Source organism: Melanerpes formicivorus, unplaced genomic scaffold, assembly GCF_026170545.1.
Source record: "Melanerpes formicivorus ecotype bairdi unplaced genomic scaffold, bMelFor1.0.p_v2 SCAF_8, whole genome shotgun sequence".
NCBI lineage: Eukaryota > Metazoa > Chordata > Aves > Piciformes > Picidae > Melanerpes > Melanerpes formicivorus.
The window spans coordinates 1,948,428-1,965,911 of record NW_027142360.1 but is presented as its reverse complement, the minus strand read 5'-3'; the positions used below and the strand labels follow the sequence as shown (position 1 = coordinate 1,965,911).

At 52.4% G+C, this 17,484-nt stretch overlaps 1 protein-coding gene across 2 annotated transcripts in view; it reads right to left on the bottom strand.

Annotated features, from left to right (window-relative positions):
• Window positions 1-17,484, bottom strand: part of WNT5B (Wnt family member 5B) — a 120,028-nt gene that overhangs the window by 17,801 nt on the left and 84,743 nt on the right. The window contains exons 2-3 of one of the 2 annotated variants that reach the window (XM_068141820.1): window positions 7,876-8,018; window positions 6,904-7,151 (exon numbers count right to left, since the gene is read on the bottom strand). In XM_068141820.1, the coding sequence (XP_067997921.1) occupies window positions 6,904-7,151; window positions 7,876-8,018 (391 nt within the window). Of the gene's footprint in view, window positions 1-6,903; window positions 7,152-7,569; window positions 7,658-7,875; window positions 8,019-17,484 lie in introns of those variants that run through there. The other variant, XM_068141821.1, reaches the window with a different exon arrangement.

Genomic DNA, 17,484 nt, shown 5'->3' with positions numbered 1-17,484 from the left:
AGCGGGTCAGCCAGAGCCCCTCTCCTGCAGCAGACACAACGCACGGCAAGGAGCGAGCAAACACGGCCACGGAATCAATCAACCAGGCTGGAAGAGACCTCCAAGATCATCAGGACCAACCGATCACCCAGCCCTAACTGACCAGCCAGACCACGGCACCGAGTGCCTCATCCGGGCTCAGAATACAGAATACAGAATTAACCAGGTTGGAAGAGACCTTTGAGATCATCAAGTCCAACCGATCACCCAGCACCATCTCATCAACTAAACCGTGGCACCAAGTGCCTCATCCAGGCTCTCCCTAAACACCTCGAGGGATGGTGACTCCACCACCTCCCCGGGCAGCACATCCCAGTGGCCAATCTCTCTTGCTGGGAAGAACTTCTTCCTAACATCCAGCCTAAACCTCCCCTGGCACAGCTTGAGACTGTGTCCTCTTGTTCTTTCACAGGTTGCCTGGGAGAAGAGACCAGGAAACAGGAAGTGACAACTCCAACTGTCTCATTTACTTGGCAGTTGAGGACAGCAATGGTTTGCAGACACGAGGGGCTGCCAGGCGAGAGACAAAGCTGACAGGTGGTCCTGTGCAAGAGGACAAGATTACTCACTCTTCTTAAACACCTCCTCTTAAACACCTCCAGGCACGCTGCCCCACCCCCACCCCCCCGGGCAGCCCATTCCAAAGGGCAATCTCTCTGTCTGCGAAGAACTTAGAGTGGCAGCAATTTGAGAAGGTGCACAGAATAAACCAGAAGAAGAAACAGGGTGGTCAGACACAAGGAAGCTATTCACTCTGGTGGAGGGGGGATTGTCCTAACACATGCTTCCCCTTCAAAATCACAGCTCCAGCCACAGCTCCAGCTCAGACCTGGCAGTTTCTGTGGGACCAGAATCAAATCACAGAATCACAGAATGGGCTGGGTTGAAAGGACCTCTGAAGGTCATCCAGTCCAACCTCCTCTGCAGTCATCAGGGATATAGAATGATAGAACTGTCAGGGTTGGAAGGGACCATCCAGTTCCAACCCCCCCCCATATGCAGGGACACCTCACACTACAGCAGGTTGCCCAGAGCCACATCCAGCCTGGCCTTCAAAACCTCCAGGCAGGAGGCTTCCACCACCTCCCTGGGCAACCTGTGCCAGTCTCTCACCACCCTCATGGTGAAATCCTCAACTAGTTCTGGCTGCCCAGAAGTCACCAGGCAAGAGTCTGAGATTCCTGCTGCTGTCTTGAGAAATGTTTTAGGTAAAAGTGTATTCTTCATGCATTTGTAGGTGCTGCTTTTTAAGGTTTATTGTTTTTATTACATTGTTGTTTGTCCATTTAAGAGGCCTGGAAACCCCAGGCCTTGCCCAAAAGAAACAGCAACACCACAGGCAGTGCCTGCTCAGCCTCTTTCCTTTTCATTATCCTCTCACTTTAACCTGGAGGAAATGCTCCAGCAGCAGGAGTTATTCACTTGCTGAAAATACAGCTGCTGCTGCCTGAATTTGCCACTGAGTTTGCCAATAATCACTGAGAACACCTACCGAGGCTGGGTCTCTGCACAGGAGCGTTCTGCTTTAAGCCCACTCTGGAATGGCTGTCATTTCACTGGGACGAGCACTGCATGGGATCCTCAGTTCAGCAACCTTATTCTGCTTTAGCCAGTAAGGTCAGCTGAGAATTGCTTTGAGACAAACTGAAAGAAACTCCTCTTTGCACCAAAGCATCAAGGCAGAGGCTCCCCTAGTGCCTGCAGAGCTGAGGTGCTGGAGCAAGTGAACTTTCCCATACAGACAAGAATAAATGGCAAGATTTTCCATTAGCAGGTTTACTAGAGACTGCCCTGCTTGGAGCATATGCTCTGTACGGCTCCAGAGTCTGAGCCAAGCAGCTGGAGCAGGTCTGCAGCTATGTATTCCTGGCAGTGATTCAGCCCCAATCTGACCCGGGCACCAGCACAGCTAGAACAATGCATGAGGCCAAGCATGCTGCCCCAGCCAGTGCTGTGGGTCTCAAGGGGGCAGGTAGAGGGGGATGGTGAGGAGAAGGAGGCAATCCACAGCTGCACTGCATAATAAATACCTAACCTGACACCTTCAGAGTCATTGAGTGCACCAAACTTCCACGTGATGAAAGAGAACAACTGCCAAAGCTTCACTGGAATAAGCGATCTGATTGTGGAGAGCTACTTAGACCAAACCCCCAGGAAGATGCAAATTTGAATTACTTCAGAGGGCAGATCCTTCAAGAACAGTTTGTCACCAGCCCACGAGGCTCTCACTGCCAGCTCTCTCAGCAGGACCGAGCTGATGCTTTTGGTAAGCTCTTGTTTCAATTTGCATGTGCTGACAATCTGTAATTAATAGCAGCTTATCACCAGCTTAGTGGTAATGACCCAAGACAAAGGCAAGGCTGTGAATGGCATCCACCTTGTAGAACAACTTGGATTGCCCTCCTGCAAATGAGAGTTGGACACTAAAGGCTTCTGCTCTGGAGTACAGCGCAAGGCTGATAAAATGCTACAGGACACGAAGTACAGTAGCCAGGTCATGACTGTGCACTCCCCAAACTCCACAGGTCCAAGAGGTAGAGGGGAGTGACTCCTAGTTAAGGTAATTCAGCTAAGGTCCCTAAGGGAGTTATGAGCATTTTTCAGCAATCAAACCCCAGCTTCTACCCGTGGAGTTTGTTTTGCATGCTGCAGGTATTTTAAGGTAAGGATCCAGTGCAGGTATTTTAAGGTAGGGGTCCAGTGCACAGCTCTGTCCCTGCCAGCCTGTGCCTGCATGGTGACAGCCCTGCAGACAAACCCAATCCTATGAAGCAGAGCACTCCCTGCACCCGCAGACATTAAAATACATACATGGAAAGGACCTCCTGGTGTTACAGCTTGTGCAACTGAGCCTGCATGACTCCAGGTGCTTAGCATCCCTACAGCCTGATTAAGAGATCCCTGAAGGCGCAGACTGGATTTAGGTCTCTGTTTCAGCCCCTGGATCCGTGTGAGTTGTTCAGGCTGCTGAGGATAGCGGTAAGACAGCCTGAAGTAGGTCACAGTGGGGCTTTTGCCCCCACCCTTCCTTGCCCACAAAGCAGAACAAACTTGCCAGACACGGGTTTGGAAGCCTGTGGCTGGGTTTGGGGGGGTGAGATTGAAGGAGTGCATGAAACGCTGCGCTAACACAAAGCCAATTTATAGCTGGCAGCTGTGGGCTTACACATCCGAGTCTTCCCTGCCCTCCTGCTCTGTTTTCCAGCCTTGGAAAAGCGTCTGGGGTTTTGCTCATGATTTCAAAGTTGGCTGCAGCTGCACACCTCTGGACTGTCATCTCGAAAGGCAAGGATGGTGTTCCCCAAACCTCTGCGAACGTGCGCAGGGGTCAAGCATTAACCCCCTCCGGCCGTACCCTCTCACATACCCGTGCCGAGCTCTCCCGAGGGGTGAGCCGGAATCACCCCTGGCTACCGTGCCCCGGGCAGACCGGGGCGATGCCGGGGGCTGCATGAAGCTCCACGGAGCTCTGCTGCCCTCCTGTGCCTGCTGGCCAGCCGCCACCGGCAGCAGGACAGGGAGCCCGGGGCCGCAGCAGCCTTTGGAGGGCACCGGCACTGTACCCAGCCGCGACCAGGCAAGGTGCTGGTCTCCGCGGCTTGATTTTCTGGAGCTAGAGGGGAAGAAGACAGAAGAGGAACTGGCCCTAAAGGAGACACTGACCCAAAGACGATTAAAAACCGGTTGATCTATTTTTTTTGATGAAAAAGTTTTCATTTCAACTGATTTTTTGAAAGCATTTAAATCCCTAAAAGTTGCCAATCTCAAAGACAAACAAGGAGAAAATATTTCTCTTTGTTCTCTTATCACTGTTTTTAGTTCGGTTTTTTTTTCCTTTCTTCTTTTTTTTTTGCATTTGAAAAGGCAGAAGAGATAAAAATCTTTGTCTCCAGCCATGACTGGACTAACCTGGAAACCCCAGCCTTGCATCTGGGATTGCACCAGGGGAGACACATTCTCTCCTCCCCTGAGGAAATTCTCAGACAAGATTTTTGGGTGCTCTGTTCTCTCCCTCACCAATGTATAAGCAAAGAGTGCATCTGCATCTAATGCAGAGACACTTAACACACACACAGGCTAAGACCTGTGCTGACAAACAAGAAGCAACTTCAGAGGACAGTTTTCCTACATCACCAGATTATCATTATCAAATAAACCACATCTCAAAGGGCTGAGCATCTCTCGTGACACAAAGAGCAGGAAGAAGCAATGCTAAAAAGCAGCCTCCCTCACACGGCCACAGAAGCCCTCTACAAAACCTTTGTGTGGTTGGGACTGCCTCACCTCTATGAAAGGCACAAATTGAAGGTGTAATGATTAAACACAGACTGGGTCTCCCATTTCCAAGCTGAGCCAAGTTCTGCAAGGGGGAAAGGAAACTAATCTTCCAGGTTTCTGAGTGAATGCTCTCCCAGGCTTTGGACTTGGCCAAGGCAGCTTCTCCTCCCCTCACAATTCAGAGCAACTGAAGAAATCATGTAATACATGCCATGCCAGCATTGGTGTGTGGGCAACCCAGGGTTGTTGGCACATTATACACCCGCTGGGTCCTTCTTATCTCTTCTCCCCCCCTGCTTCTCCACAACACTCTGGCATGCCTCTGCACTCTTGCAGATATTCTGGTCTCCAGACCTTTCTCGTGCCATTGGCACAGAGTACAGAAAAAGGGCTGTGGTCCAGACTTGGGGCTCAGAGGTTGAAAACAGGAGACAGGCACACAGTATGAACCCAGGGAAGAATGACTTTATGGTTAACACAACCTGAGAGACTGAAAGGCTTTTGTTTTCTTTCCCAGCATGGAAAACAGTTTTGCCAAAATGATGAGCAATGCTGCATCACAAAGAAAGAAAAAGTAAAAGCAGAAGGGAAGAGAAAAGAGCAGCATCCCCCTCCACAGCAGCTTCTCACTGACACAGACCAAAGCAATGAATCACCACAGACCTTGTCAAAATCCCAAGCCACCTTTGGTGACTTTTTTCTTCCCTCTCCTCTGCACTGCCTCCTCCTGAAGCATAAACATGCTCTCACTTCAAGGGTTCAAAACTCGTGGTTAGGGTAGTGTTTTAAACAGCAGGCAACTTCCCAGTCCCCACCATCAGCAGATTCCGACTAAAGATCCAACGGCCTCCTAACAAACAAAGGCAGACACACACACAGACCTCATCAAACCCCCAATCTGCTCCTAATCTAAGCTAACACCATCACATTCATTTTCGAGAGAAGGAGTAATTCCTCTTCCACTATCTACTGCAGTTCCTTCTTCCCACACACCCTCTGGTCCTTCCCCACAGCTTTTCATCCTTCAGCTCCACTGTGGGTTTTCTCTCGGTTCACCTTTAAGTCTCTTCTCCAGGTGCAGGCTTCCCCAATCGACCAACCTGGGGCTGCAGGAAAGTACTGAACAAGAGGAGGAGATTTGTTCCAGAAGGGGAGACTGTTATTGTCTTGTCCTTCTGGAGTCACTAGAATCTCTCTGGAGATACCAAATTCACGCCATTCTTTGGGGTAAGTTACAGGGGAGGAAAGCAATAAGGGAGAAATGGAGGTATACTTTCTGACCTTTCCATTAGTGGCCGAAACCTGAGTTTTCATACCCCCAAAGCACAAGTTTTAACAATCTGGGATTCCACAGAGCCTCATTTGGCCACCATTCTGGCTACCAGAAAGCAAGGGATCAAGGATGCACAGATGCATCAGGAGCTGACAGTGCGTGTCAGGAACCAGCATTTCCCAGGGAAGCACCCCAGAGAAAAGTATTTGTTTGGGGTACAGGCTGGGCAGAAAGGGAAGGATTAGAATGTTTCTTGTGAGTTGAATTAGGGATTCTGAAAGGCTAAGTAATGCAAACAAAAAAATCCCTGAAGTTCTCCATTATGACACATAAGAATTTCAGAATCAACTGGAAGGGCTCAAGGGGCTTGGCTCCCCTCGTGCACTATCACCTCGACACCCCAGAGGTATCAAAGATGTCTCTTGGTGTCCTGCTGCCTGGGTGGGGGTTTTGAGAGTGAGCCCAAAAAGCAGCGCATCTGGCTGGTGTGGGGCAGGAGCTCTTTTCCAACCCTTGCTGAGTGTTTTCCCTGACCTCACAACCAACAGATCGTGCTGGTCCTGGGTTCTTCGGTGTAAATAATGGACTTTGTGAGTGGGAAACAAAACCTGGAGCGAGGTAGTGTGTGTGTGTGTGTGTGTGTGTGAGCAGCGGTTTTAACACCTTTTCTTTATTGTCCTGGCTGTCGGACACATCAAACCGAGCCCGGATTTCTCAGTTTCTTGCCATCAGATGAGTGCATTTCAAAAGGAGAGGGAACAATGTGGCTAGGTCACACCTCAATTCAAGTGCAGCAATGGCCTGTCAATGTGCCTGTTACAGCCAGCAGGGCAGGAATTATAAAAATCTCTTCAGTTTACACTGGAAGTGGTAGAACAGGGAGGGGGGCAGATCCCATGCCAGGGGAGTCCATATTTCCCACATCTTAGGGCTTGCATTCCCTGTCTGAGGACACTCCAGATGCCGGGAATGATAACACGGGTCCATTGTTCCTGGCTTTGGCTTCTTCCCTCTCTACCTTTACACAAGCACACAAACCGAAAGCTTTGGAAGACCCCCTCTCTTCCTGACCTTGCCATGCGGCTCCAAAGGGAGTCGGTCCCCTTTCACCGCCCCAGCTAGCTCCTGCCGCAGCTCAGGTGCACCGCGGCCACCCGCCCGGCACACCAAGCAATTCAAACAGTCGTTCGAGGCAGCTTTAGGAACGGCGCTAATCGGACTCAACACTCCCAGATGTGTGCTTGAAGAAAGGGAGAACGCTGCCCCGGGAAAGCTGGCCCGCGCCCAGCACCTCCCATACCGGCTGCTCCTACCTATTTTCATGACGCGCCCAAAGACAGAGGTGTTGTCCACCGTGCTGCAGTTCCACCGCCGCTGCCGAAACTGATACTGACACTCCTTGATGGCACTGCGGGCTCCTTCCCCGATGAACACCATGTGCTCCTGATAGAGCTGGCAGAGCTTGCGCTGCCCGGGGGACAGCCCCGGCAGCTGGCTGCACACCGGCTGAGCGCCGATGATGTACATCTCAGGTCTCTGGATGGGGTTCATGGCCAAAGACCTACGATGAAAAACAAACAAACAAACAAACAAACAAAAACATCCAAGGGAGTGTGGAGGGCGAGGGCCCCTCCAAGAAACGCCCGGCAACCTTTCCCCGCCAGCCCAGCCCCGCTCCCGAAATCCGGGCGCATTTCTCATGTCAGCTGCCTCCCTCTACAGCTCTGCCAGATGCTTTTCCAGAGCTCTAGCAAGAGAAACACAGCTCGTTTGTAACCTGAGTTTAAACACAGAGGACACCCGGGATGGGGGCAGAGGGAAAGCTCAGCACTTTCTCTGCAAGAGAAGAAAGTGAGCTGCGTTTTCGCAGCCCGCCAGCGAGCGATGCCTGCCTCCGAGCAGGACTATTTTCCGCTCTTTAAGGGAAGCGGGATCCAGGGCTGCTCCCGGGGCTCTTGGCAAGGAGTGGGAAACCTTACCCATCCTCTCCGTACGCATTCCCCACATCCTAAAGCCCGGAGGGGATTTCCGAGAGCCCGTACAAAAGGAACCAAGACATGCCTGCGGGAGAGGGGCTGCGTCCCACGTCTCCAACAACTGGGCAGGGACAGTGGGAGGAGGGAAGCTAGAAAGAAGCGAGTCGCTGCGGAAGAAGCCCAGGAGGCAAAAAGCACCCGGGGGGAGCGCCGGGCAGCCGCCCCGTTCCCGCTCCACCGCACGCCCCAGGACGGTCCCCGGCCCACGGCGGACAAAGGGTCCGCCGGCTCCCCCGCGCCCTCACTCACCACCAGGAGTTGGCGTCGGCCACCGGCGAGGTGCAGCTGCAGAGGAGCGCGGCGGCGAGGGCCAGCCTCGGCCCGGTCATGGTGGGCTGCGGGCAGCAGCGCTGGGGCAGCTCCCGCAGAGCCGGCCGCCGGGACGGGGCACCCTGCGGAGAAGCGCCGAGGAGAAGCCCTGAAGCGGGGCCTGAGCGCGGCCGGGGGGCGGCGAGCACAGCCCGGCTGCTGCCGCCCCCTCCCCACCCCGCCCCCCGCCGCCCCCCGCAGGACCCTCCCCCGGCCGCCGCCTCCCGGGGGCTCCTGCGGCGGCCCTGCCTGCCTCTCTCCCTCCCGCCCCCGGCCCCCTGGTAAGGGGCTGTGCCGTCGGGGCTTCGCCAGCGCCGACGGAACCTCCCTCCGTCCCGCCCGGGGTCGGTGGGGCATTAAGAAGCATAGGGCTGCGGCCGCCTTTAGAGGCGTCGGGAGGGGCCTCCGGGCCGCTCCTGGTTTGGCTGCCTTTGATGCGCTGCCCCCGCCCCGGCCCGTGGTCCGCCGGAGCCCCCTCGGGCCCGGCGGTGCTGTGGGGGAGCAGTCCCGCGGCCGCAGGTGTGTGGGGAGCCGTCGGGGCACATCAAAGCGCCGCGCTGGCTCTGCTGCCTTTGTAATGCAGGGCCGGCTCGGAAATTAGCTGCCCCCTCCCCAAATTGGCCTCCAGAAGGGCCCCACGCCATGGCTCCAACCCCGGGCCCCAGGGTCTGCGAGACTCGGCCCGGCTGCCGGGGACAAACGCAGGTAGGGCTGGCACCAGAGCCTAATGGCTTTATGGGCAGGGGAGGTGAACAGGAGAAAAGCTTCAAAGGCTCCTCTTGTCCAAACAGCCCTCTCCCCTCCCCATTCGACCTCCTAAGAACCTCAAAGGCTGGGGCAATCTGGCAGCTCCTCAGCTCGTTCCCCGCCGGCAGGACACAAACGCGAGCACCCCGGAGCCGGGCGCATACTTGGAACAGGCGCTCCTCGCACACCACAACCCAAACAGCCATCTCCCCCGCACCGTCGGCATCACTGCTGCTGCCTTCACGTCTGCAAGGCCTCTCACCGTCCTGTCTTGTCCTGCACTAGGCAGTCCCCACCCCTCTGCCTCCAACGAATGCCCCTTGCTCCTCTCTCAGCCTCCTTGCTGGAGCCGGTGACCTCATGACTATGCCCCTGCAGCGGTGGCTCCTTCATGGCAGGCTGAACGTAGGTCACCCCTTGGTTGCGGGCACGGTGTGCATGGCCCAAGACCTGCGAGCACCCAGCCTTTCACTCTGCCTCAGGGGCAGCACCCAAGACATGAATCACCACACTTGGCAGCTCCGACCACTGAAGTATATTTTTTGTGGAATTCCTCGTGCCCGCCACGGTGGACTTGCTGTGTTTGTTTGCAGCACGCTTTGCTTCCTCCCTCATCCAGATGTGCTGTACCTGCAGCTGGTGGCCCACCTCACCTGGCAGGCAGATGTGGGGGCCAAAAGCGCCAGAATTAGCTTCAGGACAAAAAAGCCTTGTGTGACCCAGCACCTCAGCAGGAGGGGAGTTTTACTGCTTGGGCACAGCGGGATCCACGTCTGAAGAAAACAGGGTGACTTTATTCACATCTTCTATATCCTCCCTTTTCCTCCTCCCACAGCCCCGAGCGTGACGGAGGGATGGTGAAATGTGTGTGTGTGTAGCCACGCATAGATGTTTGAGGTCTGTTTCTATAGGGAATAGACAGAATGGAAAGTTTATCTCCGGGAGTCTGGGGAGGAAGGAAGTTGTGTATGGATGAATGGCTTTTCCATGACAAACAATGAGTCTGCACAGACACGGTGTGATGTCACCTAAAGAATTTCCAAGCCAGCCTCAGATACAGAAACCCTCCTGGCTGGCAGAGATGAGAGGTCCCACCTTTCCATCTCACCACAGCCAGAAGGAAGAACTAGGGCAGGGGTTGGAAAAAAAAAAAGCCCTTGCTGAATCACACAGACACACACACGAGGCATGCACCATGTAAACAGATGACATGATGGGAGAGGTGTATCTCCAAGCTTGGCTTTTGCCAAGCCTCCTTGCAGATTCTGAGAAAGCAGTAAACCATGGCCAGCTGCCCCAGTGCCTCTCCTGGCCAGGAACGTGAGGCAGCACCAGCCAGGGAGGCACTCCCACAAACACAATTGCAGGTGATGTCAGTGTCCCTGCTGATGTCAGCTTCTCCCAGCATATGTGCACAGCACTCCACAGGGCAAAAAGAACACACCACCACGCAGCACTGGGCTGAGGGTCCACCTCCAGCTCTGTGATGGGGTGAAAACAAAAGCTTTTCCAGCTGGTAAAGCCTGGGAGGTGCTCATATGAAACCTGGTCCAGAAACACGTGGCATTAATTAAATATCTCATTTTAAGCATTAATATGTGAAGGCAGCTGATGATTAGCAGCAGCAAAGTGTTGTGAATACTGCCAGTAGCAATCTGACCACCACCAGGCACAAGCATGGCAATGGTCTTGTTTTGAAACAGGAGATGTAAGAACTGCTGTACAGGCTAAGATCACTTATACACCCCCACCTGATGTCCTCTCAAAGGCAGCAGCTAAAGGAGATGCTTCAGTGGGAAAGGTCTGAAAGCCTGAATTCCACCTAAATTCTGCTGCTGGTGAGAGTGATTGCCATTGAGTTAAGGAGTTAATTATGGAAGGGAATCTTTCTTAAAGTGCTGGAAATAATTTCTTCACTGCTGTGTTTATGACTTCAGATAAAGTGCTAATAGCCAGTGAGGCGTTGGTGGAGGGATTTAACCTCAGCCAGCAACTTCCAGACCAAAAGCTGCAAAGCACTTGGCTGGTGGTCCAAGGCATACTGTCTATCCCTCTTCCTCGTTGTGCCTCTCTCTACTTGCTACCAAAATCTTGAAATCAAGCTTTTGATTTTGTAAATAAAAGGCTTGGGTCGTTTTTTAAAGCCCAGCTGCAGGGCTGGTTCAGACAGCTTTGGCAAGGTTGGGAGAAGTCAGTGAAATGTTATGGGGATCAGAGGTGTGGTGAAGCAGGGCTGCTGGTGTGCCAGGATGAATGGAGTCAGTCAAGCAACAAGTAAGCGAGGGGGGGAAGGAGCTGTTGGTGGGTAACCCCAGACAACCAAGTGGGATCCTGGCAGGGTCATCAGGACTTAGGGAGTTCAGGGGTAGGAGGCTAGGAGTGAGCAGGATTTTGGGGTGGCTCCATATGAGTGACATGAAGGGGATCACCTCTCTAATAGGTATTTGGAAGGCCCTGGAGAAGGCTGGTCTCACCTGCCTTTCTGTTCCCTGGTAAATCCCTATCTTTGGAAAGCTCCACCTCAGCCCAGGCAGACCACCCCTCCTGGCCACCACCTCTCTCTACCCACCACCACCAAGTGACTCCCACTTTCATCCCAAACTATCCTTCCCCTGCATCAGCCCACTCACACCAACTCACACCGTGTCTGCTCCAGTAAGGGAAGAAAGGGCAATAGAAAGAACTCTCAAATCTGGGGCTGTTCCTGCTTCTGCTGAAAGAGGTCCCATCCTGCCTCTTCCAGTAGGCCTGACTCTCCCAGCAGTGGTAGTGAGGCCACGCTGTGGCTCAAGCACTACAAGTGTGATGCTTGCACCCAGACCACTGAGGCTCACTGGGGTGAAACCAAGAGCTGTCACCTGGAACGGAACGTTACTCTAAACCTCAGAGTAAAGGTCTAACACTCCCTCCTCAGAGGGAGGAGCAGCAGCAGCAAGTCTGCAAGATTTACTTTTCTCTCACCTTCTCCATGTATTCCACTAAACCAGTCTTCATTTTGCCCTGTCTTTTCTTGCTCACCATTTTACCTTTAAATGAGAGGCCTTGGTAAGAGGCCTTGAGCACAAGCCCTATGAGGAGAGGCTGGGATTGTTTAGCTTGGAGAAGAGGAGGCTCAGGGGAGACCTCATTGCTCTCTACAACTACCTGAAAGGAGGTTGTAGCCAGGAAGGGGTTGGTCTCTTCTCTCTAGCAACCAGCATCAGAACAAGAGAACACAGTCTCAAGCTGCACCAGGGGAAGTTTAGACTTGAGGTGAGGAGAAAGTTCTTCAGTGAGAGAGTCATTGGTGATTGGAATGTGCTGCCCAGGGAGGTGGTGGAGTCACCATCCCTGGAGGTGTTCAAGAGGGGACTGGTCGTTGCACTTGGTGCCATGGTTTAGTAGTCATGAGGTGTGTGGTGACAGGTTGGACTGGATGATCTTTGAGGTCTCTTCCAACCTTGGTGATGCTGTGATCTTCCTAAGGTCTTGGCGCAATACTGCACTCAGCAGTCTGCTGCCCTAGTCTGCCTTGCCTGGCTGCCTAAAATGAGTGCCTGTGTTTGCCTGCCTTTGCTTTTCAGAGGTGACAGCACGAAGTTGCACATCAGGTTTCCAAAGTCACAGCAGAGCAGCTGGAGAGCTATCAGTGCTTCCCTGACACTGCCCTGCTGCGTTTGCTGGAGGGGAGCTGCAAGACCCCGAGAAGGGGAGGTTGTGTCCATGAGATCATTTGCAAAGATCTGGCAGACCATGGAAGACAGCCCTGATGAATGAGAGAGGGACTCATGCAAATTGCTTGTCCTACCCTTTGTGTGGTAAAGAAAACACCATTGGGATGTCCCCAAGTGTGACAGGGAGCTTTATCAAGCGTTGTAAGGAGTGTTGAAAGAAACTTTAGCTCTCTTTCCAGGTAACTCCACTGATCCTCATTTCTGCAGCTTCTCTGCTTTCTCCCAGGATGAGGAGAACTGGACATGCATTCTTCCTGGAAGGACCAAGAACTTAGGTCAAGTTCCTGTTTATTCTTGCACCTCATCTGGTTCAGTGCTTGTTCTGAATGAATCAGCATGTCCAGTGCATCCACAGACACAATCACAGAATGTTAGAGGCTGGAAGGGACCTCCAGAGATCATCCAGGGCAAGCCCCCTGCCAGAGCAGCATCACCCAGGGCAGTCTGCACAGGAATGCATCCAGGTGGGGTTGGAAAGGCTCCAGAGAAGGAGACTCCACAACCTCTCTGGGCAGCCTGCTCCAGGGCTCTGGCACCCTCACACCAAAGAAGTTTCTCCTCATGCTGAGCTGAAACCTTCTCTGTTCAAGTTTGTATCCATTGGTCCTTGTCTTATTGCTGTGCACCACCCTCTACTTGTCTCCTACCCCCCAGATATTGATAGACATTGATCAGATCCACCCTCACAGCTTTCTCTTCTCCAGACTAAACAGCCCCAGGGCTCTCAGTCTTTCTTCACAGGGGAGATGCTCAAGTCCTCTAAGCATCCTCATGGCTTTCCATTGCACTTTCTCTAGCAGGTCTCTGTACCTCTTGAACTGGGGAGCCCTGAACTGGACACAGTACTCCAGGTGTGGTCTCAGCAGGGTAGAGCAGAGGGGGAGAAGAACCTCCCTAGCCCTGCTGGCCACACTCTTCTTCATGCACCCCAGGATCCCGTTGGCTCTCTTGGGCACAGGGCCACATTGCTGTCCCATGCAGGACTTGCTGTCCATTAGCACTCCAAGGTCTTTCTCTGTGGAGCTGCTTTCCATCAGGGTAACCCCTAACTGTACTGGTGCCTCCAGAAACATTTGCTGTCCTCTCTGTCATAAGACACTTACTCGAGATGGGAAGAATACTCTCTGAAGCAGAGGCTCCTCTACTTAAGCAGCCACTAGAGATGCACTGCCCAGGAAGGAAGGTTTATGTGTGCTGCTCAAAAGGAAGTCCCTGCCCTCTGGTCCTGTGCCATGGAACTGCTAGTTGACAGCACCAAGAGATGCTTCTGGCAGACAGGTTTGGTTTTAATCACAGTTCTTCCTAACACCTCAGGAGTCTTGTCAAAGCCACATACTTGCCCATTCAGCTGAGCCAGTTTCAGAGGCACTGTAAATTAAAGGAAAAAAAGAAGTTCCTTGAAGTTCCTTCACACAGAAACCTGAACTATCTGTAACCCCACCAACCCCCACTTGTTTGGCCCTGTGCTGCTTGGCTGGCTGCTGGCTTGACCCTCTCTCAGCACCATCCCACCATGTGCTGGAGCCAACCTTCCCAGCTCTAAATGTATTACTTGATTTGTATTGCAGTTAGTCCTTGAAGCAGCCACTGGAGCCACTGCCATAGATCCAGATCCAGCTGGGCTGTTACAGAAGGGTCTAACAAAACCTCCTCGAAGTATCCCAGCACATGAATCCTTTGTGTCTGCCTCTTTTGTCTTGACACTGCCTTGCCTCATTGGATTGTTACGCACTGTCTGCCTCCACTGGCAAGGGAGATTATTCCTGCTGCTGTCCTGCCTGTTTCTTTTGGTACTTACAGACTCAGTTTTATCTTCTGATGTGCTCATGTGCTACCTTTTTCTGCATCTCATCACCAGTCACCCCTGCTGACAGATCCAGATTTCCTTTCACCACTACCTTGCTCTTTCATTTTTCCATGACTCCCCTGGCCAGTGACATCCAGTATCAGTGTCACCGGGGCATGTGGGGCAGCAAATGCCAAGATATACCTGCCAGTCCCAGCAGGGCCACTGACAGCTGGCCCTGAAGTGTCTCACCAAGGAGAGCAACAAGGGAGGGAGGCTGCAAGTAAAGCAGAAGTGAGACAACAGAAGAGGCTGGCTACTATGGATTGTCACCATTTTAAACCAGAATGGTTATAAAGGGCACTGATGGATATGAATGGAACAGATTCTCTCTTATTCTGTGGATAAAACAGACTCTCATCAGTCAAAGATATAAACTAGATGTAAACCCCTATGAACACTGCCATTTATGTCACAGTAGTACACATGCAAGGCCAAAAGTTCATCTCACCTGCTACAAAAAAACCCCAGAGGAGCAAACTCCAAGGATTAAGCAGGACATGACCCTCCTGCCTCTCAAGGTGATTCAATGGTAGTTGTACTGTTACAGCAGATTAAATCCCAGTGTGGAGCCAACCTGGTCCACCAAGACCAGTACTAGATGTCCCAAAGGAAACTGCAAGAGACTCAGCACTCAGTGACTTGTGGAGCAAAAGCACTTTCAATTGCCTTGAAATTGGGAAGAAAGCAACGCAGACTCATCCCTGCAGGTACATGGCTGCCTGGAAACTCTCCATGGTTACAACATTCCCAGGGATAGATCCAGGCCATCTAGCTCCCTTTTCCATGGGAACTCTGTTTGCATGTCAGCAGTACCAGTTGAGCACCAGAGACCTGAACCAGGACACATCTGGCCTGAGTTTTACAGTTCTTGCTCCCACACCTGCTACAGTAGCAGAGCTTCTGGGACTGCAGCTAATACTCTCTAATCACAAACTATAATCTCCTTAATATCCTTTATATATATGGGCAAGCCCCCTAAGAAATTAGACCAACCAAGACATTATGACTGCACTATGTGGCTGACACCTCATCAGGCTGTGCTGCTATCCAAGCTGCAGAGCAGGGGGAAGGCAAGCAGGCACCAGTACAGGTTAGGGATTGCCCTGCTGGAAAGCAGCTCCACAGAGGAAGACCTTGGAGTCCTAATGGACAGCAGGTTCTGCATGGGACAGCAATGTGCCCTTGTGGCCAAGAGAGACAATGGGATCCTGGGGTGCAGCAAGAACAGTGCAGCCAGCAGGGCTAGGGAGGGGCTGCTTAGCCTGGAGAAGAGGAGGCTCAGGGGTGACCTTATTGCTCCTTACAACTACCTGAAGGAGGTTGTAGACAGGCAGAGGTTGGTCTCTTCTCCCAGGCAACCAGCACCAGAACAAGAGGACACAGTCTCAGGCTGCGCCAGGGGAGGTTTAGGCTGGAGGTCAGGAGGAAGTTCTACACAGAGAGAGTGATTGCCCATTGGAATGGGCTGCCTGGGGAGGTGGTGGAGTCACCATCACTGGAGGTGTTCAGGAGGAGACTTGATGGGGTGCTTGGTGCCGTGGGTTAGTTGATTAGGTGGTGTTGGATGATAGGTTGGACACGATGATCTTGAAGGTCTCTTCCAACCTGGTCTGGTCTATTCTATTCTATTCTATTCTATTCTATTCTATTCTATTCTATTCTATTCTATTCTATTCTCCCCCTCTGCTCTGCCCTGCTGAGACCACACCTGCAATCCTGTGTCCAGTTTTGGACTCCCCAGTTCAAGAGAGACAGAGACCTGCTGGAGAGAGTCCAACAGAGAGCCATGAGGATGCTTAGGGGACTTGAGCATCTCCCCTGTGAAGAGAGACTGAGAGCCCTGGGGCTGTTTAGTCTGGAGAAGAGAAAGCTGTGAGGGTGGATCTGATGAATGCTTATCAATATCTGGGGGGTGGAAGGCAAGTAGAGGGTGGTGCACAGCAATTAGACAAGAACCAATGGATACAAACTTGAAGAGAGAAGGAGAAACTTCTTTGGTGTGAGGGTGCCAGAGCCCTGGAGCAGGCTGCCCAGAGAGGTTGTGGAGTCTCCTTCTCTGGAGACTTTCCAAACCCACCTGGATGCATTCCTGTGTGGACTGCCCTGGGTGATCCTGCTTTGGCAGGGGGCTTGCACTGGATGATCTCTGGAGGTCCCTTCCAACCTCTAACATTCTGTGATTCTGCTGACCATTCAGGGGCTTATTTAACATGCCCACAGTGTCACAGCTTCCTTGCCCAACAGGCACTGCAGATCCTTAATGCAGGAGGAGGCAACTGATGTTCTCCCTGTGTCTGCCGCCTTGTATGGTATCAGCCAGCTTTGAGCAGTGAGTAGTCTCAGTAAGGCACAAGCACTGATGATTTCTGTTTCAGAGGTTGTTCCCCAGACCCCCTCAAAGGAGTCATGAGAGGTCAGGGTGAAACATAAGCCCAGGCAGGGTTAGGAAGCCCACACTGCTGCTCCCCAGCACCACAGGTTTCTAGGAACACAAGTCTCCAAACCTTAAGGCTGTTTAGCCAGTATTTTTCCAAGTGTTAAATTTACACAGAGGATTAACCATCCTAGAGGAGAGTAAGACATGAGGAAACTGCAAAGAAGGAAGCACATCCCTCCTTTATTTGTTTTCCAGGGGCCAACAGTGGGAGCAGGTTTGTTGCCTGCCATATCTGACCACAGCATGGACCCCTCAAGCAGGGACAGGAGGGCAGCCCTCATCTTGCTGGAGAGCTGATGCTGGCTGCAGGCTTTGCATGAGAACTCTGGACTCAGATTATGGTGGTTACTGGCATGCACCTCAGCCCTCCTTGAAGATTAGGAAGGATAAGAGGGCAAAGTTCTCCAACAGCACGAGCGAGGAGGCAACAACAGACAATCCAAGTCAAAACAATTCTCTGCAGAGATTTCAGAACAGGCCAGGGGCTGGAAATGTTTAAATGTTCTCTTCCTAATTCAAATCTTGCAAAGCATGGAGCACCCTTCATGCTCCCTAAAGGGCTCTCAAGCTCCCCTAGACCCACTGGAGTCATCCCAAACTGGGCAGATTTATGCCTCTGCACCTCACAAGCCTGGACCTCATTTTTGCTCTGAGCTTACATTCCTTCCAGTGTGTTCCATGCCCTGTAATAATTACATTGACTGGCACAGAAGCTCAAACACTTAAAACACAGTTAAGCTGCTGATGCAGGGGTTCTTAGCTACCCAGGAGCAAAAGACCAAGGGAAGCAGGGAGATGCACAG